Source organism: Nelusetta ayraudi, unplaced genomic scaffold (genome assembly GCF_046127955.1).
Source record: "Nelusetta ayraudi isolate G7.1 ecotype Tasmania unplaced genomic scaffold, CSIRO-AGI_Nayr_v1 ptg000135l, whole genome shotgun sequence".
In the NCBI taxonomy this organism is placed as follows: domain Eukaryota; kingdom Metazoa; phylum Chordata; class Actinopteri; order Tetraodontiformes; family Monacanthidae; genus Nelusetta; species Nelusetta ayraudi.
In genome coordinates this window covers 15,655,964-15,674,137 of record NW_027466185.1, presented here as the reverse complement: position 1 = coordinate 15,674,137, position 18,174 = coordinate 15,655,964, and the positions used below count along the sequence as shown (strand labels likewise).

The following is an 18,174-nucleotide window of genomic DNA, read 5'->3' as shown; positions in this document are numbered from 1 at the left end:
TCTTCAGTGTTTTAATGTAAATTACATTTAATTAAATTATTAAATTTAATTTCAATAAAGAGCTAAATACTGTGGGACAGATATTTTGTTGTAACACTTTTTTTTTTTTTTTTTTTAACACATTTTCAATTGACATTAAAGCAACATGTTTTCTGTTGTTTCCTCCAATGAGGTGGCTCACCAAAACACTCCATCCATCTGCTGCTGCTCCACTACCCCCGTCTGGCACATTTTACAACCCACTGTGACCATATTGGTATGCAGTATTATTTTGTCAAGTTTGTGTTATTTTCTTATGTGGTGCCAATAAAACCAAACTAAAATGCAATGCTTTAGAAAAAGTACTACAAAAGACTGGTTAAAACAACTACTAGTGATAATAATAACAATCAGAAACCCAGGTTGGTGTTGCAATTCATTCCACCCAATAGATCAAATAAAACCAAACACAAAAAAAGACAACACACGTAGGGAAAGCAGTTCAACATTTTACTTTGTACTTCACTCAGAAGCAACATGAGATTTTTACACTGCGTTCATACCAGCTTAACGTCTCGTGTTCCTATGTTACAAATTAAAAAAAAAAAATCTTTGTGGATTTTCAATAAATAGTTAAATTTTTATAGATCGGACTCCTTTAACATTTGAACGGGTTAGTTTCTGATCTGCCGTAGCGAAGACAAGAGCGAGGGCAGCAGGTTGAGGGCAGGCCGGTGCTCCTTGACCCCAAGTGCAACCAGGGCTCCTGCTACTAAAGTGGTTATTTCCGGCAGGCGAAGCGGTGGTTCAGCTGGCATCGTCTGGAAAAAGACCAGAAAATTATTTGCAGGTCATCTAGGGACGACACATTCATCTGAAGTCACTTCAGCCTGAAGACAGGAGCCTACAGTTGACTGCGTAGTCAACAGCTTCACTGTCAGCTACTGACCTTTTCAACTTTGTGACAACAAATGAGGCCATCCTTTCCAATGTAAAAGGTGGAGAAGGCATCATACATCCTGAAACCAAAGACAAAGAGGAAGTTACTGGATTTGCAGCAAAAATTTAGGCAGATGACAGAAATAATACAAAATGGAATAAAAAAAAACAAAACACAAATAATATCATAATAAAATACAAACTCAAAAGCAAAGACTGGGTCAGAACAGCTTAAAAGGAGGAAAAGCCAATCTCATGTCAGTCTATTATAGCTTTGTGGCAGCCATGTTGATTCTCTCGTCCAATCACGAGTTGAGTTATTAGATGGTGAAATGCGTTTGAACGGCTGAACCAGTGAGCGTTGTGAAGAAGTGGAAGCCATCCTGAGGGAGTCAATAATGACCAAGACAGTTCTCTGGAGTTTAGCTTTTTAAAGACTCTGGTGCGTTTACATAAAACCCACAAGATCTGACCCACATCTTATTTTTCCCACACAGATCCAAACCGAAAGAACAAGATCGCGAATACAAGCGGCCGAAATGAGTTTCCTCCGCAGGGTGGCTGGGCGTACCCTGAGGGACAGGGTGAGAAGCTCAGCCACCCGGGAGGAGCTCGGAGTAGAGCCGCTGCTCCTCCGCATCGAGAGGAGCCAGCTGAGGTGGCTCGGGCATCTGTTCCGGATGCCTCCTGGACGCCTCCCTGGGCAGGTGTTCCGGGCATGTCCCACCGGGAGGAGGCCTCGGGGAAGACCCAGGACACGCTGGAGGGACTATGTCTCCCGGCTGACCTGGGAACGCCTTGGGGTCCCACCGGATGAGCTGGAGGAGGTGACTGGGGCCAGGGAGGTCTGGGCATCTCTGCTAAGGCTGCTGCCCCCGCGACCCGACCCCGGATAAGCGGCAGAAGAAGAAGAAGAAGAAGAAGAAGAAGAAGAGAAGATCCAAACCGGGGAAAAAAATGTTGTTTTTTTGAAACACCTGCAAAGCAGCTGTTTTTGCAGGTCCCCGACCCAGTACAGAACTCCTAGCAGAACCTGCAGAGATTGTTGAACAGATCAACCACACGTCATCTTCTTCCCTCGGAAGATGATGGACAGCTCTTTCGTTGCAATGATCAAACACATTGAAAACTCAGCTATAGTTTTACCAGATCAATCACCAGTGATATTACACCTGTTCCCCTTTAAACATTAGAAAAAGCCTCCTGTGGAGACCTGATCCAGTGAGAGACTCAGCTGGAGTGATTTGCCCCCTGGGTTCAGTTAAGCCGGCTGAAGTCTGCTTTAGGTTTATTTTAGCTTACTTTGGATAAATGAAACTAAACAAAAAGTCTCTTTGGAATTCAGTGTCGGAGTGCCACCCTTGGAAACGCAACCCGGCAACATTTAACAGTTCTGGTAACAACATATACTGCCAATGTTAGCATATCCAGCTTGCTGACGCGACATTTACATGCTCGTGGCATTGTGCACTTACATTGCCACTTTCGCATATTTCCCTTTGAGTAAGTCCACACAGTTATATGCCTATCCTTGATCACTTTAATATGATAAAAAAACAACTCAGAATTGAATTCTGCCGTGAACCCAGCAGACTCTGGGTGCAAACAACGACCAAATACCATTTGAAAACCTGGGAAAAGCAGCGCGGCAATGCCGAAACCTCACTGGGGGCAGATTGGTTGTTCACAAGATCATTCGCTCAGCGGGCCACATACGAGACAGCTTTCTGCGACCCGTTGCTTCTCGTGCAGCGCTACTGCGGGGACACACACACCTGTATAAATGAGATTTGTCTTTCTGATAGAAGTGCAAGAGTAGCGAGTGGAAGGGGAGGCCACGGAACCTCCAGCGAGCCCTGATGGTCCCATCTTCCAGGTGTTTGGTGAGCTTCAGCACCTCCAGACGAGCCTCGGCACAGCAACACAGGCCCAGCAGGCGCCACAGGGAGAGAGCGAGCTGGTATATTACACGGCCTCTGCATGAGGCACAACATCAAGTTAGGTGCAAATAACAATCAAGGGTTCACGCTGAAATGTATAAAGGTTAAATGGTTGACCCGATTTATTTACCTGGTCTTTGTATTTAGGAGTCCATTAATAAATTCCACATCATTTGAGTACATAGTGTAGTCGTGGCTCTTCATAAAAAATGCTGGAAGCTGCAAAGCGAGCAGAAAATAACTGCAATTAGGTGGCAGCACGTCTAAAGTTCACTGCTCAAAAGAATTAGCAGAAGACTTAGGAAACATCAGATCAAAGGTGGGGGAGGGTGGTCTCGGATATCTTTCCTGATGATGAGGAGGTGATGTATTCGTAACTAAAGGATGCTGCGTAATTTGATGCAGATGAAAACGATCACCCTACAGAAGGGCGCCATCAAAGATACTCCAGAAGTGAAAGTGGAAAAAATGATGCAGCAGGTGGCGAGACCTGGAATGTCTTTCATCCATTTTGTCTTGATAGTGATTCACTGCATCTCTAGGGGTCTTGGCATCGTGTGTGCATTGCAAGAGCATTTTCCGTGTCACACATTCTGTCATATTTCTCAACCGATTTTCAGTGCAGCGGTTCCTTTGACACTGCTTTCAATGTTCCTCTTCCAGTTTCCTTCTTTCTTCCTTTTCTTTCCGACTTTCCCAACGATGACTTTCAGTGGTTTTTCTTTCGGCTTCGTCCTTCGCTGAAACATCACATTGGTGGCAGCTTTTGTCTAAAATGAAATGCGTTCTCTCATGGCCAGTAGTTTTCAGCGTGACGGACATTTCACCTTCCTCGTTAAGACTCCTTGTGAGAGGCAGGTCAAACATCAAAGGTACTTCATCCATATTTCTGATGTGCTTTGGTCCAATGGAATTCTCGGCTGTGTTTGTTTTGAGTGAATTCGCGGCAGTTTGCGACTTTTTCTTCCTAACGGAGAGGAAGTTGCAGGCAGAGACTCATCCATGGCCTGATGGACAAGACTTTTCATCTCATGAATCTGAGACAACTCGCTGGTCCGCCTCTAAAATCTTGAATATTAATTCTGGTGGCGACTGTTTTTGCTCAAAGGTGGATCTTCACCTTCAGAAATTTTTCAAGATTGGGCCGTCTGCTTTTCTTCCCTCTGAAAGCCTTGCGAGTCTTTTAGCACCGAGTCCACGCTGCCGTCTTACCACCCATTCATCGATACACAGCAGCTCCGTTTCTTTCTTCGACAGCCAGATCCATCACCTTTAACCTGAGAGCTGATTCATGCGCATTTCTTTGCGCTTTATCCACGGTGAGGGTACGCGACGACTGATCTGAAGTAGTTGGTGTGAATGCGTTTAACTGGAACAGCTTCATTGGTCAACTGTTACCTGTTGGTCACTTCGTTGGTCTGATGTGACGAGGCTGTTTAAGCCGCAGTGTTTTAAAGGGTGTGAAAAGCAGCCGTCAACACACCTGGCTTTGTCCTGCGGGAGCCCTTTAGTTTCACTGCCACTCTCTCAGCTTCTTCCATCTCTTCTGCTTTTTTACTCTTCATCCAACACTTTATTCCCAGTGACACATAACACAATAACATGTGACAGCAAAGCAATTCAACAGTTGACCTCTTCAGATTCCTCGTAATTCACGTCCACGATCCACTGGCAAACAATTTGAAAAAAAATTAGCATGTTTGCTCTGGGAATGGCTCGGTCTATGTGCACATATATAAAGTCCATCCGATGGAGAAAACAAGTCCTTTATTTAATTGCCCACTTACACATAAGGCTCTCATAGGCATGTCAGATGATTGGCTGCCACACCCCCGTCAGTCTGCCCCCGCCAGTGCAGCTGTGGCTACACATGGAGCTCCACCACCAGTGTGAATGAATTATGGCTTCAATGTATGTTATGAAAAGAGCTAAATAAATACAATCCAAAGCGTACAAAGCGCTTTGAGACGCCCTTGGATGTGATTTAGCGCAATAAAAGTTGATTGATTGATTGATGTCTTCATTATCTATCTGCAGTGTAGAAAAAAATAAATTCCCTGAGAGGGCGTGTCCAAACTGTTGACTGGTAGTGTGTGTCCACGTCCAAGAAATGATTGTTTTATTACAGTTATAGTTATTATAGTTGATAGCATCCTTGCTCTCTTGTTTATGCACCAACATTATCTTACATGTTAAGAGCATGACTGCTGATCACTGATTCATTTTCTTCAAGAAGCCACTAGTTTGACTTTCCAAACAGCTATGACAACGTTGAACACAGAATGATTTTTTTTTTCTCGTTTAGAAAACAGTGTGATTGACATGAGATGCATTCTTACCTCTATCCTCAGTCTTTCATACATCAAGGCCATTTGCTCCTCCCTTTCACCATCTCCTTCTGTGTGGACTGCGCTCGCTTGTTGTCCGTGGCTACACAGGTATGAAGAAAGTAGTATGTGCAAATCTTCACTGCTCTGGTCAAGTCCAGCCTCCTTCCTACAGTGCAGCTCACTGGCAGGCTGTGTGCCAGGGCAGTGGAAACAATAAAACTGGGATCCGTTCATAAAAGGCGCAGGACACCTCTCCGCTTCAAACAGGCTCCTGAAACAGCCGTGCTCTCGTTCAGCTGCGTCTACGCCGCGCGACAGGGAACTCTCAACGCTGATGTCATCCTCCCTCCTGCCGTCAACCATGGTCAGCGGGAGGAAGAGCTCAGAGGACCTCTGCGAGCCCAGATTGAAGACGTCTCCCAGTTTGATGTACTGGGACAGAGGGATCTCCAGCAGGGTGTGAAGGCTGTTGGACTCGCTCTGTTGCACCATGACACACACGCTGAGAGACTCGTCCCACTCGCCCTCTTCAGACGCTCCTCGCTGGGCCTTGGCAGTGTAGAACAGGTGTGAGAGTGACGGCTGCTTTATGTTGCGGTATCTCAAGGTGTTGGGTGGTCCCAGAGCCCATGATGCTCTGCTCAGTGTCCGCCGCTGGTGGACCCACTGCCAGTCAACTGCCTGAAGAAGACAGAATGTATATATATATATATATATATATATGTATATATGAAAAGACGCAACTTGAAATAACTTTTTTTTATTAACATTTGTCATCAGGTTTGTATACTCAAAATCAGAGTGTGAGTAAAATCTTTTTAGGAAATAGCTTTGCCGTAAAAACTTTTGGCGATTATTTCCAGCAAGGTTGCTCATGTAGAGAGGCTGGATGGGTTACAAGCTGCAATGCAATACTTTATTGTAAAATTTTATCAGCAAAAAAAATGATAGTAATGACAAATTGATTTTGAATCGCCATGGAATTAATATTTTCTGGCAAAAAAAAAAAAAAAACACCCCGGAAAAAGTCATACAAATCTATTATTCCTTTGCAGAACATCTCCCCCGTTTCATTATTCCTTATTTATTTCCAACTAAGGCCGGATAAGTGCAAGTAGTACAATCTAGTTTCAAGTGATGTCCCATATGATGGGGGGGTGGTCAAGCGTCAGGTCTGGCTCTCCTCTGGAGCAGCTAGCAGCCGCTGCGTCCCCAAAATCACCGCTGCTACGACGGCGTACCGGGGGTCGGAAATTAACCGCTGCATACGACTTCGGGTTCATCTTTCACACAAAGAGGATTAGGGCGAACAAAATAGCCAGGGGGGGTTAGGAAGATTCCAAGGACCCGAGCCTGATAGGGGCCGTTAAACAGTAGGTCGCATGGGGCCCAAATGGTAGGTGCGAGTGTTTCCACCCCCGTGTCTGCATGGAGGGGTTCGGTCCCAGCAACAGCACAGCACATGTGACGCGCTAGCCGCTCTGGGTGGGACGGTTCAAGCAAGATGCAACAAACGTCAGTTGCGCGAGGCAGCAGGCGGGAGGCGGTGCCTGCCGCCTGGGCGACGGGCCCTAATGGGTCCTGGGCCCTACTGGGTCCCGGGCCCGAGGGCGACCGTCCCCTCAGCCCTCCCTGACGCTCCGCCAGTGCTAGAAACCTCGGATACATTTCTTTGCTCATTTCTAAAATAAAAACTATAGATTTGCAATAACTTGAGTCTCTTTTGTAGTTTAGCAACAAAATAAAAAAAAACTTTTTGCCTGGTAATTGAAGTGGTTGTGGGATCAGTGTTGCCCATGCCCACCAGAAATTGTGTGCAGTTTGCAAGAGCCGACAACAAAATAGGACAATGGTGCACACTGACTTTGGTGAACAGCGAGTTGGGAGGGCCGAGCGAGACACGGCACAGGTTGTGATCCATTTTTCATGATAAAATGATGATATCCCACTTCTAATTCAGGGAATATTAGTTTACATTGTGCACATTGATCTGTGGTGAGGAAAAATAGGGGCATGTCGGTCAGTGTGCGCGCGTCAAGTTTTAAAATCACCTGGCTGGGAATCCAGTCCTGGGTTTTGATGGGCTGCCTTCTGCCATGTCTGCAGACACAGGTCACCCAGAAGGCAAAGCTCCCTCTGCATGCAGACATTCTCCAAGGAGGCCGACTCAGTCCCACCAAGCAGCTGACCATCACCCAAAGCACATGGGAAGCTGTCAAAAACAAAACAAAGTACTTCATAAGTTACGTATTTTTAACAATTCCTACCCATGATTTATACACATCCATACAATTAGCATTAGTTTATTCAGTATTAGTATATGCATAAATACATAAATTGGATGTCTTGAGGTGTAACAGAAAGGGTGTAAGTGGCATGTCATTGTAAACAGACATTAAACACGGTGAAGATGAAGCGATGAGGTTCAAACCCGTCTTTATCCGTCTGACTCTCAGCATCAGGATGGGAGAGACAGATAGATCACTGCGATGACTTGTGTTAATGTGGCATTATTGTTGGTGTCATAACTGTTATGTTTCACAACTTCTGTGGAAAAAATTAAGATAATTTATAATATAAACATATTGAATAAAATGTAGTAAAATGTATAATTTTATACATTTTACTAAACAAACCAGACAGCCCCTGTTAGTGAGGAGCTGTTCAGTGCTTCCCATGCAAAGCTGGGGAAAAAATTCTTATCTATTTAGAAAACAGTGCTAAAATCTAGATTGTTATTTTCCTTCAGGATTGTGACATGGTTATTTTTGGCCACAGCGCCCGCCGCTAAAATACACGACGATGATTTCACCGCCAAGACGTCATTTTTCACTGCACGTATTCTGTAACAAATAATCTCTTCATGACCTTACGCTCTATAAAGTTAACGAGCATTCAACTTCCACTGAGCAAACAAGGACATAATAATGACATCACTTAGCAAGAGAGAGGGTGCCGCTGTTTGCCATTCCTGTGAAATGACAGCAGGAGGCGCCTCGACTCCTCAAGTCTGACAGATTGACGCAGGTCGATGAAGAACCTCATCAGCTGATGAAGCACTGAATCGGTACTTCATATCAGGCTGCTTTCTCCCATCTGTCACTGTTATACTATATAACTTGACTTCATTCCCACTGATGACGACAAATATATGCTGATTGACTACTTGATTGTTCCTGGACTAGTTTCGTGTGTGTGTGTGTGGAGAGAGAGAGAGAGAGAGAGAGAGAGACCCTCAGTCCCCAACCAGTCGTGATGAATTTGAAAGTGGGGGTAGTGGTAGCGTGACTAAGGGTCATGACTTCCTTGCCCCGCCCCCAATCCCTGCACACACTCACACGTCAATCTACAAATCAATAACAAAACGGTCTAAAAAATAAATTAAATCAAAGTCATGTGAACTATAGGTTACAGTATTACAACCTTGAACAAACACACATTTGAACACGAGTGAAAGTTTAGAACTTCATATGATTTGCAATGTGATTTAAAATAGATCCAAGTCACGTGAAGGCAAAAAAAGGTCATTCGTGTTGCTAGCATAGCATGTACCAATGAATTGAGATCAGTGGAGGGGAAATGTGTATTTTGTAACCATAGCGGCTCTTCAGGCTGCATTCAAGAACACCATGCTAGAAAATTCAACACAAAAACACCCACCAAAGCGCAATTGTGAAACCATTTCTGAAGGCAGCGCCTAATTCGGACGCAATGTCCAGATGTTTCCACGCAAACAGCATTTCACAGTTCACATTTCACCGCCGACAGCGCTAACTTTCACACAAACTAGCCTCAATCGAGCTCTGCAGCGGTCAAGCGATGCCTCCTTCACTGTCTAGCTCACGTTACCTTCGCAGACGGAGGAATATCGAGTACGTGTGAAGAAGCCAGTTGACGACGAGGTGGAAATCTTCTGCTCAGGTGGAATCTTGTGTTCAGTGACACCAAAGCAGCGATCTGGGGCTAACTTTGAAACAGCTTCATGTGTCCTTGCCCGGCAACACACCTTAAAAACTCATCGTACTTTCCTCTCTTCACACCGCTGCCATAAATGGTGGCTCTTCTTCGCTTTTTCCTTGTGACTGGTTTGACACGGCGCATACCGCCCCCCACTGGCTCAGAGTGTCAAAGACACATATTTGTGTGCTTTCATTCTGCCAGAATGTTCGGAGGCTACGGAGCCCCTAAAGGGACATGGAGGGGAACATTTAGAAGAGTGAAAAAATACAGACAAATGACAAAATGTGAAGAGTAATTTTTTTTAAGAGTAAAAAAAAAAAAAAAAATTAAGTGTTGCTACTTAGTCGAACTGGGAAGAGACAACACATTACACCAGTCCTAGTATCTTTACATTGGCTTCCAGTTCATACTAAAAATGGACTTGAAGATCCTCCTGATAACTTTCAAAGCTCTTCACTCTCAGAAAACATGTTGCTTTAATGTCAATTGAAAATGAAGCAAAGCAAAGTTGCAAATAAATCAGTGTCTTTGAAGCCCCAGTGTTTAGCTCTTTATCGAAATGACTCTGAAAACACTGGAAACATGGAGGAAATAAAGCAGTTTATGACTTACTATTAAGTTTGGTGGGCCGAATTTAAACACTTAACAGGCTGCCTGTCTTATACTATCCATAATTTAAGGCAAATCCTTATCTTTTCTTTCTTCCCCCTGTCCTTCACTCCATTAAAGGAGTGATGATGGAGTGGTAGAGCGTAGGGTCTGAGCCGCCAGGAGAGGTTTTAGTCAGGTTTGACAACCCTGCCTTCTTCTGCCTCCTTCTCAACCTCTCTGCTTAAAGAAGCCCAACACCTCCAACCAAATTCTTGTCACCTTTCAATCACATACTTATCATTTCTACAAGGACATCAGCAAAAACCGTCCACCATTTTATTGTAAAGCTGGGATGAAATATGTTTTGGGAAGTTTGCTTACCAATTTTAACATGGCATGATATATATACGTTTACAGTAGGTTCACTGAAATAGAGAGAGGAAAGGAAAGAAAAAGACGGATAAAAGAAAAACACATCAAAGGTTGGCATTTTATTTGAATGGGTCAGCCAAACAGACAGTCAATCAGCATTTTTTCTAGAAGTTGTTCACCAGGTTGGATTTCAAAACAGACTCGTCCACCAGATCCATTTGACAGGTGAGGAGGTCGTTCCCCAACTTCCACTGGTGCTTCTTCGAGAGACTGAAGGAAGGCTGTTTCCAACGTGTGGTCCCATCCAGCCCTTCAACGAGCTGAGGTTATCCTGTACCATGAGCAGCCCTATATTAACTAGAGCTCCATGAGGTTCCACCCCCAAGCTTGATAGTAGATGGATGATGGTGAGGTCCTGGTGAAGGTCCTTCTTCCAAATATGCTTAATACAGCAAGTCAAGTTGACACATTGCTCTCACCTGACCACATCCTGATCTCCTCAGCCAGACATGAATAAGTTCTCCTTGAACTAGTTTTCCTAGTGACTGTCGTCCCAACTGCCTGGAGATCATACGTTTTCATCCTGTGTTCTTCCACTGAGCTCCATTGATCTCAGAACTGGGAACAGTTGATGGTTTATTTTGTTTTTCTTCCACTCTGAAATAGTCACAGCAGTTGTCTCCTCCTCACCGAGCCTCTTGTCTTGCTATCACTTCCTGCCTTGTGCAGATCTACAGTCCTGTCTCTAATGTCCGTTGACGTACATTAGGTCTTGCAAAAGATGGAGGAGAGGTTGAAATAGAACCGACTGTCGGGGCACTCGTTTCACTTTCTAAATTAATTATAATTTTGACTTACATTGTTTTATTTTTGCTTGTTTTGTTTTAATAACCCAGCCTTCACAATGATGGACTGAATGTAAAGTGGGGAACACATGAAGACAATGGGATTTTTGTCCAACTTTGCCCCTTCCCAACCAAGGATGGAAATGCCAGATTATTTTATGTTTTATAAGATTATCCTTTAAAATGATCTCCAGGTCTGAGGCGCGTGAGGAGTCAATTTGTCCTGATGATCTGCTCCGACAATCATAAATATTGAACAAGTGTAATATTTACGACTGTCAGTCCCGACCCTTGGATTTTGTGTGAAACACTTCAAAGACCAAGGATGTTTAAAACGGAACAAGCTACCCACTAATATTAGAGAGTGTGTGACTTTTAGGACTTTTAAAGGTCAATTTACAGACTGGAAATAAGACAAACAAACTTGTGGGCACCTATGTTTAATCTGGGTCTTTTTTGTGTGTGCAGTTGTATGTCTATGGCCGGTGCACAAGCACCGGCCATTTGACATATATGGCTGGGGATAATTATTGTGTGCAAATGTTTATGGCAAATACGTGTGCAAGAATATATGTATGGTTATTATGAGTGCATGTTTATGGACTTGTGGATGTTTATGGACTTTTAATGTCAATTGTTGTATTGTTTTTGGGACTGAAATTTAGCAGCAGTGCTAAGTTTGGTGTACGTACAGTGAGTACTCATGTACCCAGTGTTCATTAATATGCACTGTCCCGTCTAAACAAATTCATAAAGAAAACGAATAAGCCATGTTTCAAGTTGTGTTCATCAGTTGTTGTTGTGTGTCTTCTTCGTTTTTGTCTCATCAGGTGTTTAGTTCCTGGAGGACTAGATTACAGATCATTTGTGGGACAGAATCATTTTATGTGTGGTGTTAAGAATATTGGAGCACACCACACACAGTGTGATCAAAAGTGTTCAAAGCCTGATTTTATCACGGATGTCTGGGGTCTCTGACAAATACAAAAAAAAAAATAAAAATCAAGTTTTACAAAATCCTTTGTAAAAAAAATCTCTTAAGATTTACAAAATCCTCATGTGCGCGTACCCCGCTTGAGTGGGTTCACTTATAAAATCAGCAGGGAATCAAATGAATACTTTCCCTATTATGTGGGGCCATTAGTGCCGCCACCAGAAATCGTGCCTTGCAGGAGTCTGCCTCATAAGCTGATTATGGTATTGATGCAGGTAGCAAATTGTGCGAAGAAGCTTTTAGCTATGAGAGAAAAGAAAAACAAACAAAAAAGGCAGAAAAAAAAAAGGCAAGAAGGGCAGTGGTACAACAAACAAACAAACGGACACACAATCTAACTAACAAAGCAACAAAATAAGACGGCTATTATGTTGACTTTGCTTTAAAAACAAGGAGTTACTAAAAGAAGTGTGAGCCTGCTGACACCTACTGGCCTTGATCACCAGGCATTATTACAGCAGCACGACCCCCTTGTTACTGCCATTAAAACAATATAGGGTTAATCCTAACCCTGTCAAACTAAAGGCCACCGCAATGAAAAGGGAAGATGCAACAATGGCAGTGCTACAGTGGTGTCAGTTCAGGCCATGCTGCAATCTTCCAGGGTAACTGTTGAAGGCAGTGACAGGTTGACATGAAATGTGTGTCAGAGGGGGAACACAGTATGGAGAAACAACAACATGAGGGTTGGAGAGAAAAAAGAAAAGCACATTAGAACGATTTGATCAAGCAGAAAATAAAGAGTCATAAATTATTTCCCTTTAAAATCATGACTAACATTTGACATGTGTGATACTTGCACCCCATGTTTTATTGAACTAACCTGTTGTGTGGATTAATAACTAAAGAAAGCACTCTGAATATATTGTGGCTGTGGAAATTATGTTCCTAATGTGAAATTACTGCATTATACTGAAAGGTTATTTTAAGTCTCTGAAAGAATCAAAAAATGAAAAGCTAACCAGCATTTAATAGTTTAAATACGTGGGGCTATATTGAGATTGTCAGGCTGTAATGTGCATTATTAATAAGGTTAATGATAAGGTGCAAGCTGTGACTGCGACAAGGGCCCTTCTGGCATTTTTAGATTATCAAAGCACATGTTTAATTTTTTAAATCATTCTTACCAATAAGAAATTAAATTGTGTTGAATGTGTTTGAAAACAAACCAGCCGTCCCCATAAAACACTGGAAAATAATGTGGTATCAGAGGGTATGACCCAGATGTAGCCTGATGTTCAATGAGTCTGAGCTCAGGGACTCAGCGCAGTCATGCTTGGACCATTCAATGCAGGTGGTAATAAATAATATATATATTTATAAATACATAGTCAGCCACAATATTGTATACACACGAGGAAGAGAAAAACTTGCATGACTATTTTAATACCAAATTCATTCAGACGTCAGAAGATGAATAGCAGTTCCCTTTGGCCTCTACAAGTACAAGAGGTGCTGTGTGTACACAGTATTCCTGTTGTTTCTTTACCTTCTGTCTACTTTGGACTGCGGGCTCTGATCCCTGCTAGCAGTGGGAGAGGCTTGAACGGCAACTCTTCTTGGTGAAGCATTTAATGCAGCCGTGTGGGAAATATTATGTAAATACTCCTGCTGCTGGGGGGAATGATGGGTGGCAAATGGCCAGGGAAGAGATCTCTGCTCCTGACGAACCACTACACACAACAAAATAAACACAATATACAATATAAATAAATACATTCAATCATGTTGTGATCATGGATCACCAAAGCAGCGACAATTAAAGTTACATAATTCCTTGAAATTTTAAAGTTCTCAAATGTAATTATAAGGATGATGACAATTCAGACAGGCGATGGCGTCCATATTAACTGTACAAAATAATAAGAAATAAAAGAAGTCAAGAGAAAAGTTACCTTCTCTTTCTGTTAGAGAATATGGTTTGATTTCCCTGTCCAGGTTATTTACGGGAGCCTTCCTTGACTGCGACACTGGAGAAGGAAACACACTCGAGTGAAATGAACTTTGACTTTTCAATGGTCAAAATTTGTCATTTGCTTTGGAGAAACAAGGAATAAAAAGAAATATGCGACGATACGCTAGAAATGTGTGAGATATGTACATGTAGTTTGTATTGTCTGGTGGTTGATTGAGATGTTTTCCACTCTTAAAGTATCCCATGACAAGAAAACACAGGTGCACTTTTACTGTCAAACTAACACAGCAAGGCAAGGGCTTTGAAGCACCGCGCTTGTATTCGTAACTCGGTCAGAATGGGTTGTCGCATGTGTTCCGCACAAAGCCAGGAAACGCATGCCTTTCTAAATAATGACACAAAAATAGCGGCAAACACAACTGGAAATGCTACCTGATTTATTGAGGAAGAAGCTCTTAAACACCACAAAGTTGTTAACCTGTGAGGGATAAAAGGAATTCAAGTAAAACGAGGGAACAAAAACACTGTGGCTTCAGTGCGAATACACAGTTTTACTCCGTTCACACAGCATTCACTTGTTGAATTCACCATCTACTTTATTCAGTCTTTCAAAACTGAGCCGAGAGTTTTGGGTGAATGAATTAATATACCGCCAACATTACCTACAGCTACTAATAATAGTGATCAAATGATTTGTCACATGAACAAGATGTGTTTGCGTCTGTCCACAATCTATCGTCTCTGACACTTATTCCATCCCTTCCCTTGTCTAACGTACAGCTGCAAATGGAAGATCCACACCACCACACCTAAAGGTATTTTCCCCAGCATATCAGTGGCAGCATTATAAAAGTCTACAATGCCTCATAAGAATGTCCAATGAAAGTGAAATGCTGTATTTTTGCTTCTGCACTGAATTAGACTCATATGCAGCCTAACAGCATTCGGCTTGTCTGTTTCACTAGAACTGGCTTTGGCTTCATTGGTAATTTGGTGAATAATGACATGAAGTGTACACTACCTGGGGAACACTTTGAGTCAGGTCGTAATGCTTGGCCAGGAAAGAAAGGAACTTTTCCGAGGGCCTGTCGTAAGCCATCAGAACTGGATCTAGAGTCCTGTGCTGCAGGAGGAAAAACAAGTCAATATGCCAGTCAGTAAGACTGGTGAAGAAGCTGCGGTGGGTTAGGTGAAGAAAGGTCAAGCTGGACAGTAATCGTGACATGCTAAAGATATATGATGAATATTGTTGGGTTTGTGCTCAACATGTTTGTTCAGACGTTTTGTCAAATTTGTACAGAATTTGCAATCTCATCTTTCACATTGACTAAAGCATTGTCTGGCCACATGGACCTTAATTAGTGAGCGACACCATGTCATTTCATATTGGCTGGCATTTGCTGTGTGTTTTATACTGTGCCTGGGTTGTAACAGGTTGAAAAACATGTTTCTTTCCATGTTTTGCTCACCTGCAGCATAAAATCAAAGAGCTCCAGTCCATAGCCGTGTCGCTGCAAGTTTTCAGCAATGTAAAAATCCAGAACGCAAAGAGGCTCCGCCTCAACGTGCTCGCCCACGCTGTCCTACAAAAATCCAAAGATTAAAAGAAGATTTTTACAGCAGCTTAAATCCTGTAAAACTTTGCGTGTACAAATAGAAGAAAAAAGCTGCTGATAAATAAGGAATAATGCATAGAATTATAGAAAGAAGCTGACTCACGAGAAGAAATAGCTTCTTGTAACCAATCTTGATAAATCCCACAATGACGCCTTGTCCACTGTAGGCACAGAAGAGAAGTAGGGAAATGTGTTAATACACAAAATAAAAAGAAAATCCAATACAAACAAGCACACAAGTGTGAGCTGCTGTCAATCTGACTGTTTCAATCCTCCAATTGATCATTCGCAAATCATTTATTAATAAGAAAGGAAATGTGTGACAACAAGCACTGTATGGTAAAAAATGTACTGACTTTATACATTTATATATATATATAAATGAATGCATCATTTATAAATCATGTTTTTGACATGAATACTCATTAGTATGCAGTTTATAAACACAGTTAAATGTTTTACTCTCAATAATAAGCTTGTCCATGCCAAATGGTTAGTGAATGTGTCAGTGGATGTTTTTTTAAAAACTCACAAATTTATTTTATTTTATAACTATTTTATCATAGTGTTTTTAAACTACATACTAATGAGTATTCAAATCAGAAACATGATTTTAAAAAAAATGATGCATTCAGTACTTATTAATGCGGAACTAATGCCTAATTCAGTGTACTTATTATAAAGTTTTTTTTACCCATTTCTCTCTGCATCCTTCAGCAGGTAGAGTTCATGCCTCTGGGACTGCAATTTGGAGGCACTTGTTATCGGTGCAGTCAGCTGCTGAGCCTGCAGACGACCAACAGAAATTCTATTAGAACAGTAGAGAGAGCAACATTGCAGAAGAAGACAGAGTTGATGATTGGAGCGAACAGCGTGTGGGGGTAGTGTCATGGCTGCCATGTCTGTGTGGGATCACTTGGCGGTCAGGGACAGTGCGTCTATGGATTCATTAAACCAGGGTGGTCATCATCAATCAATAATTTTTGCATATTATTCATCAAAGAAATTAACCCTGGTGGTAGCCTAGCAGTGAAGACGTTTAAAGTGGATGACACTTAGGTGGTGAATGTGGGGTATCAATGTTGAACGAGTTTCAATATTTAATGTTAGTTGATAAGAAAAACTACTTAATTTGCATTACAAAAATGAACAAATACTTCCTTATTCCTTGATGCTCCAGATTGGGGTCACATGTTAAATCAGCTCAAACATACACAAAAAACTCATTAACAAGTAGTTGTCATTTAAAATTGGAAAGAAAAACATTCACCTTTGCTGAGGCTTTTCCAAGTTCATCAATAACAGTGGTAATGGAAGCTTGATGATCTGGCCTTGAGAGATAACATACAGACAAGACACAACATAAGAAGACATCAAATATATGACCAATATATACGGATTTATGTGACAAAAGAAAAAAAAAGTTAAATACCTAAATATGTTATGTTCTATATATTTTATATGAAGGGTGGCTACTCTAGATCATCTAAAATATAATACTTGTTTGAGTTAGATCGCACTTTTTTTCGTTTAATACATATTCCACATGTGTTCATTCATAGTTTTGATGCCTTGAGTGAAAATCTACAATGTCAATAGTCATGGAAATGAAAGAAAAACCATTCAATCAGAAGTATGTGTCCAAACTAAAGACTGGTAGTGTATGTATGTATGTATGTATGTATGTATGTATGTATGTATGTATGTATGTATGTATGTATGTTTCCAAAAATCAATGACAGTGCCGATTTCTTTGTTTCTATTTCGTATGCACCGTTATTACTCCATAAATAGTTGAGCCGTACTCAGCGATATAAAAGGCAGATGCAAGAAAAGGGCGATTCTCTCTGTCGGTGCCGGTGTGATGAGCAGTCACCCTAATAATGGCTCGTGTACAATCCTGTACAAAGAGCTAGCGGAAATGGAATGTTGGCTAGCTTTGCATCTTGTGCCGACAGTGTAGTTGGATGTCTTGACCGCAGAATGGATACTAAATATCAGAAGGACTGACACGGTCTTTTAACACATCGTGAATCAAGGCATTAAAAAAAAAAGAAAAAAAAAAAAAGAAAACATGAATTGCACGTCAATCCTGTCAGGTTTACAGCATAACATAACCTTCAGTTATTCGGAGGAAGGTCGGATGCGGCGCTGATATTCAGGTTCTATTATTCGGCTTCTGCTTTGTTTTGGAAACGTGTCAACGTTTGCTGACGATCGAGAGAAAACTGTCTCAACTTACCTCCTCGGTGACCTGGGACCTGCTTCCAGGGTGCAGTCCAAAACCGACACCCTGTCAGGAAATAAGTGGTTGATGTTAAAAGGAAACTCCATGATTCCTATGAGGGAAAGTGCAGTGCTTGGATGGAGACAGACGGTTGGTTGCCTCGGAAATAGAGCCGGTGTTTGTAGTGGTGGTGGTTGTGGTGGCGGAGCTAAAGCTGCGTTAGCCAGCTACTTTCTCTGCTTTCTTTTTTCAATGAATCCTAGCTTGCCATCACAAGCCGCGTCACTTATCAGAATACTGTATCATGAATCGAATTAAGTACTGCAGCCAAAGCAGATACTGTTTTACTATTTTACACTCGCTTAATTGTAGGGGCACAAAATCTATAACCAGTGGACTGAATGGGCGCCATCTAGTGGTGATGGGCTCGCTCAGCGTCTAGTTAAACCACATGTTCGGACGACAA

The 18,174-nt window shown here is 42.1% G+C and overlaps 2 protein-coding genes across 2 annotated transcripts; both read right to left on the bottom strand.

The window, feature by feature from the left end:
- Nucleotides 1–475: 475 nt before the first annotated feature.
- Nucleotides 476–9,514, bottom strand: cunh6orf136 (chromosome unknown C6orf136 homolog). The gene is made up of 7 exons (XM_076051476.1): nucleotides 9,038–9,514; nucleotides 7,240–7,400; nucleotides 5,198–5,869; nucleotides 2,989–3,077; nucleotides 2,694–2,894; nucleotides 929–998; nucleotides 476–800 (listed from the first exon to the last, which is right to left on the bottom strand). The coding sequence occupies exons 2-7, from the start codon at nucleotides 7,378–7,380 to the stop codon at nucleotides 654–656; spliced, it is 1,320 nt and encodes a 439-aa protein (XP_075907591.1). The 5' UTR covers nucleotides 7,381–7,400; nucleotides 9,038–9,514; the 3' UTR covers nucleotides 476–653.
- A 1,950-nt stretch (nucleotides 9,515–11,464) lies between these two features.
- atat1 (alpha tubulin acetyltransferase 1) lies at nucleotides 11,465–18,168 on the bottom strand. Its single transcript, XM_076051482.1, has 10 exons — nucleotides 17,724–18,168; nucleotides 16,752–16,812; nucleotides 16,176–16,267; nucleotides 15,585–15,642; nucleotides 15,335–15,448; nucleotides 14,887–14,988; nucleotides 14,298–14,343; nucleotides 13,846–13,920; nucleotides 13,440–13,623; nucleotides 11,465–12,559 (listed from the first exon to the last, which is right to left on the bottom strand). The coding sequence occupies exons 1-10, from the start codon at nucleotides 17,813–17,815 to the stop codon at nucleotides 12,526–12,528; spliced, it is 858 nt and encodes a 285-aa protein (XP_075907597.1). The 5' UTR covers nucleotides 17,816–18,168; the 3' UTR covers nucleotides 11,465–12,525.
- Nucleotides 18,169–18,174: the final 6 nt, after the last annotated feature.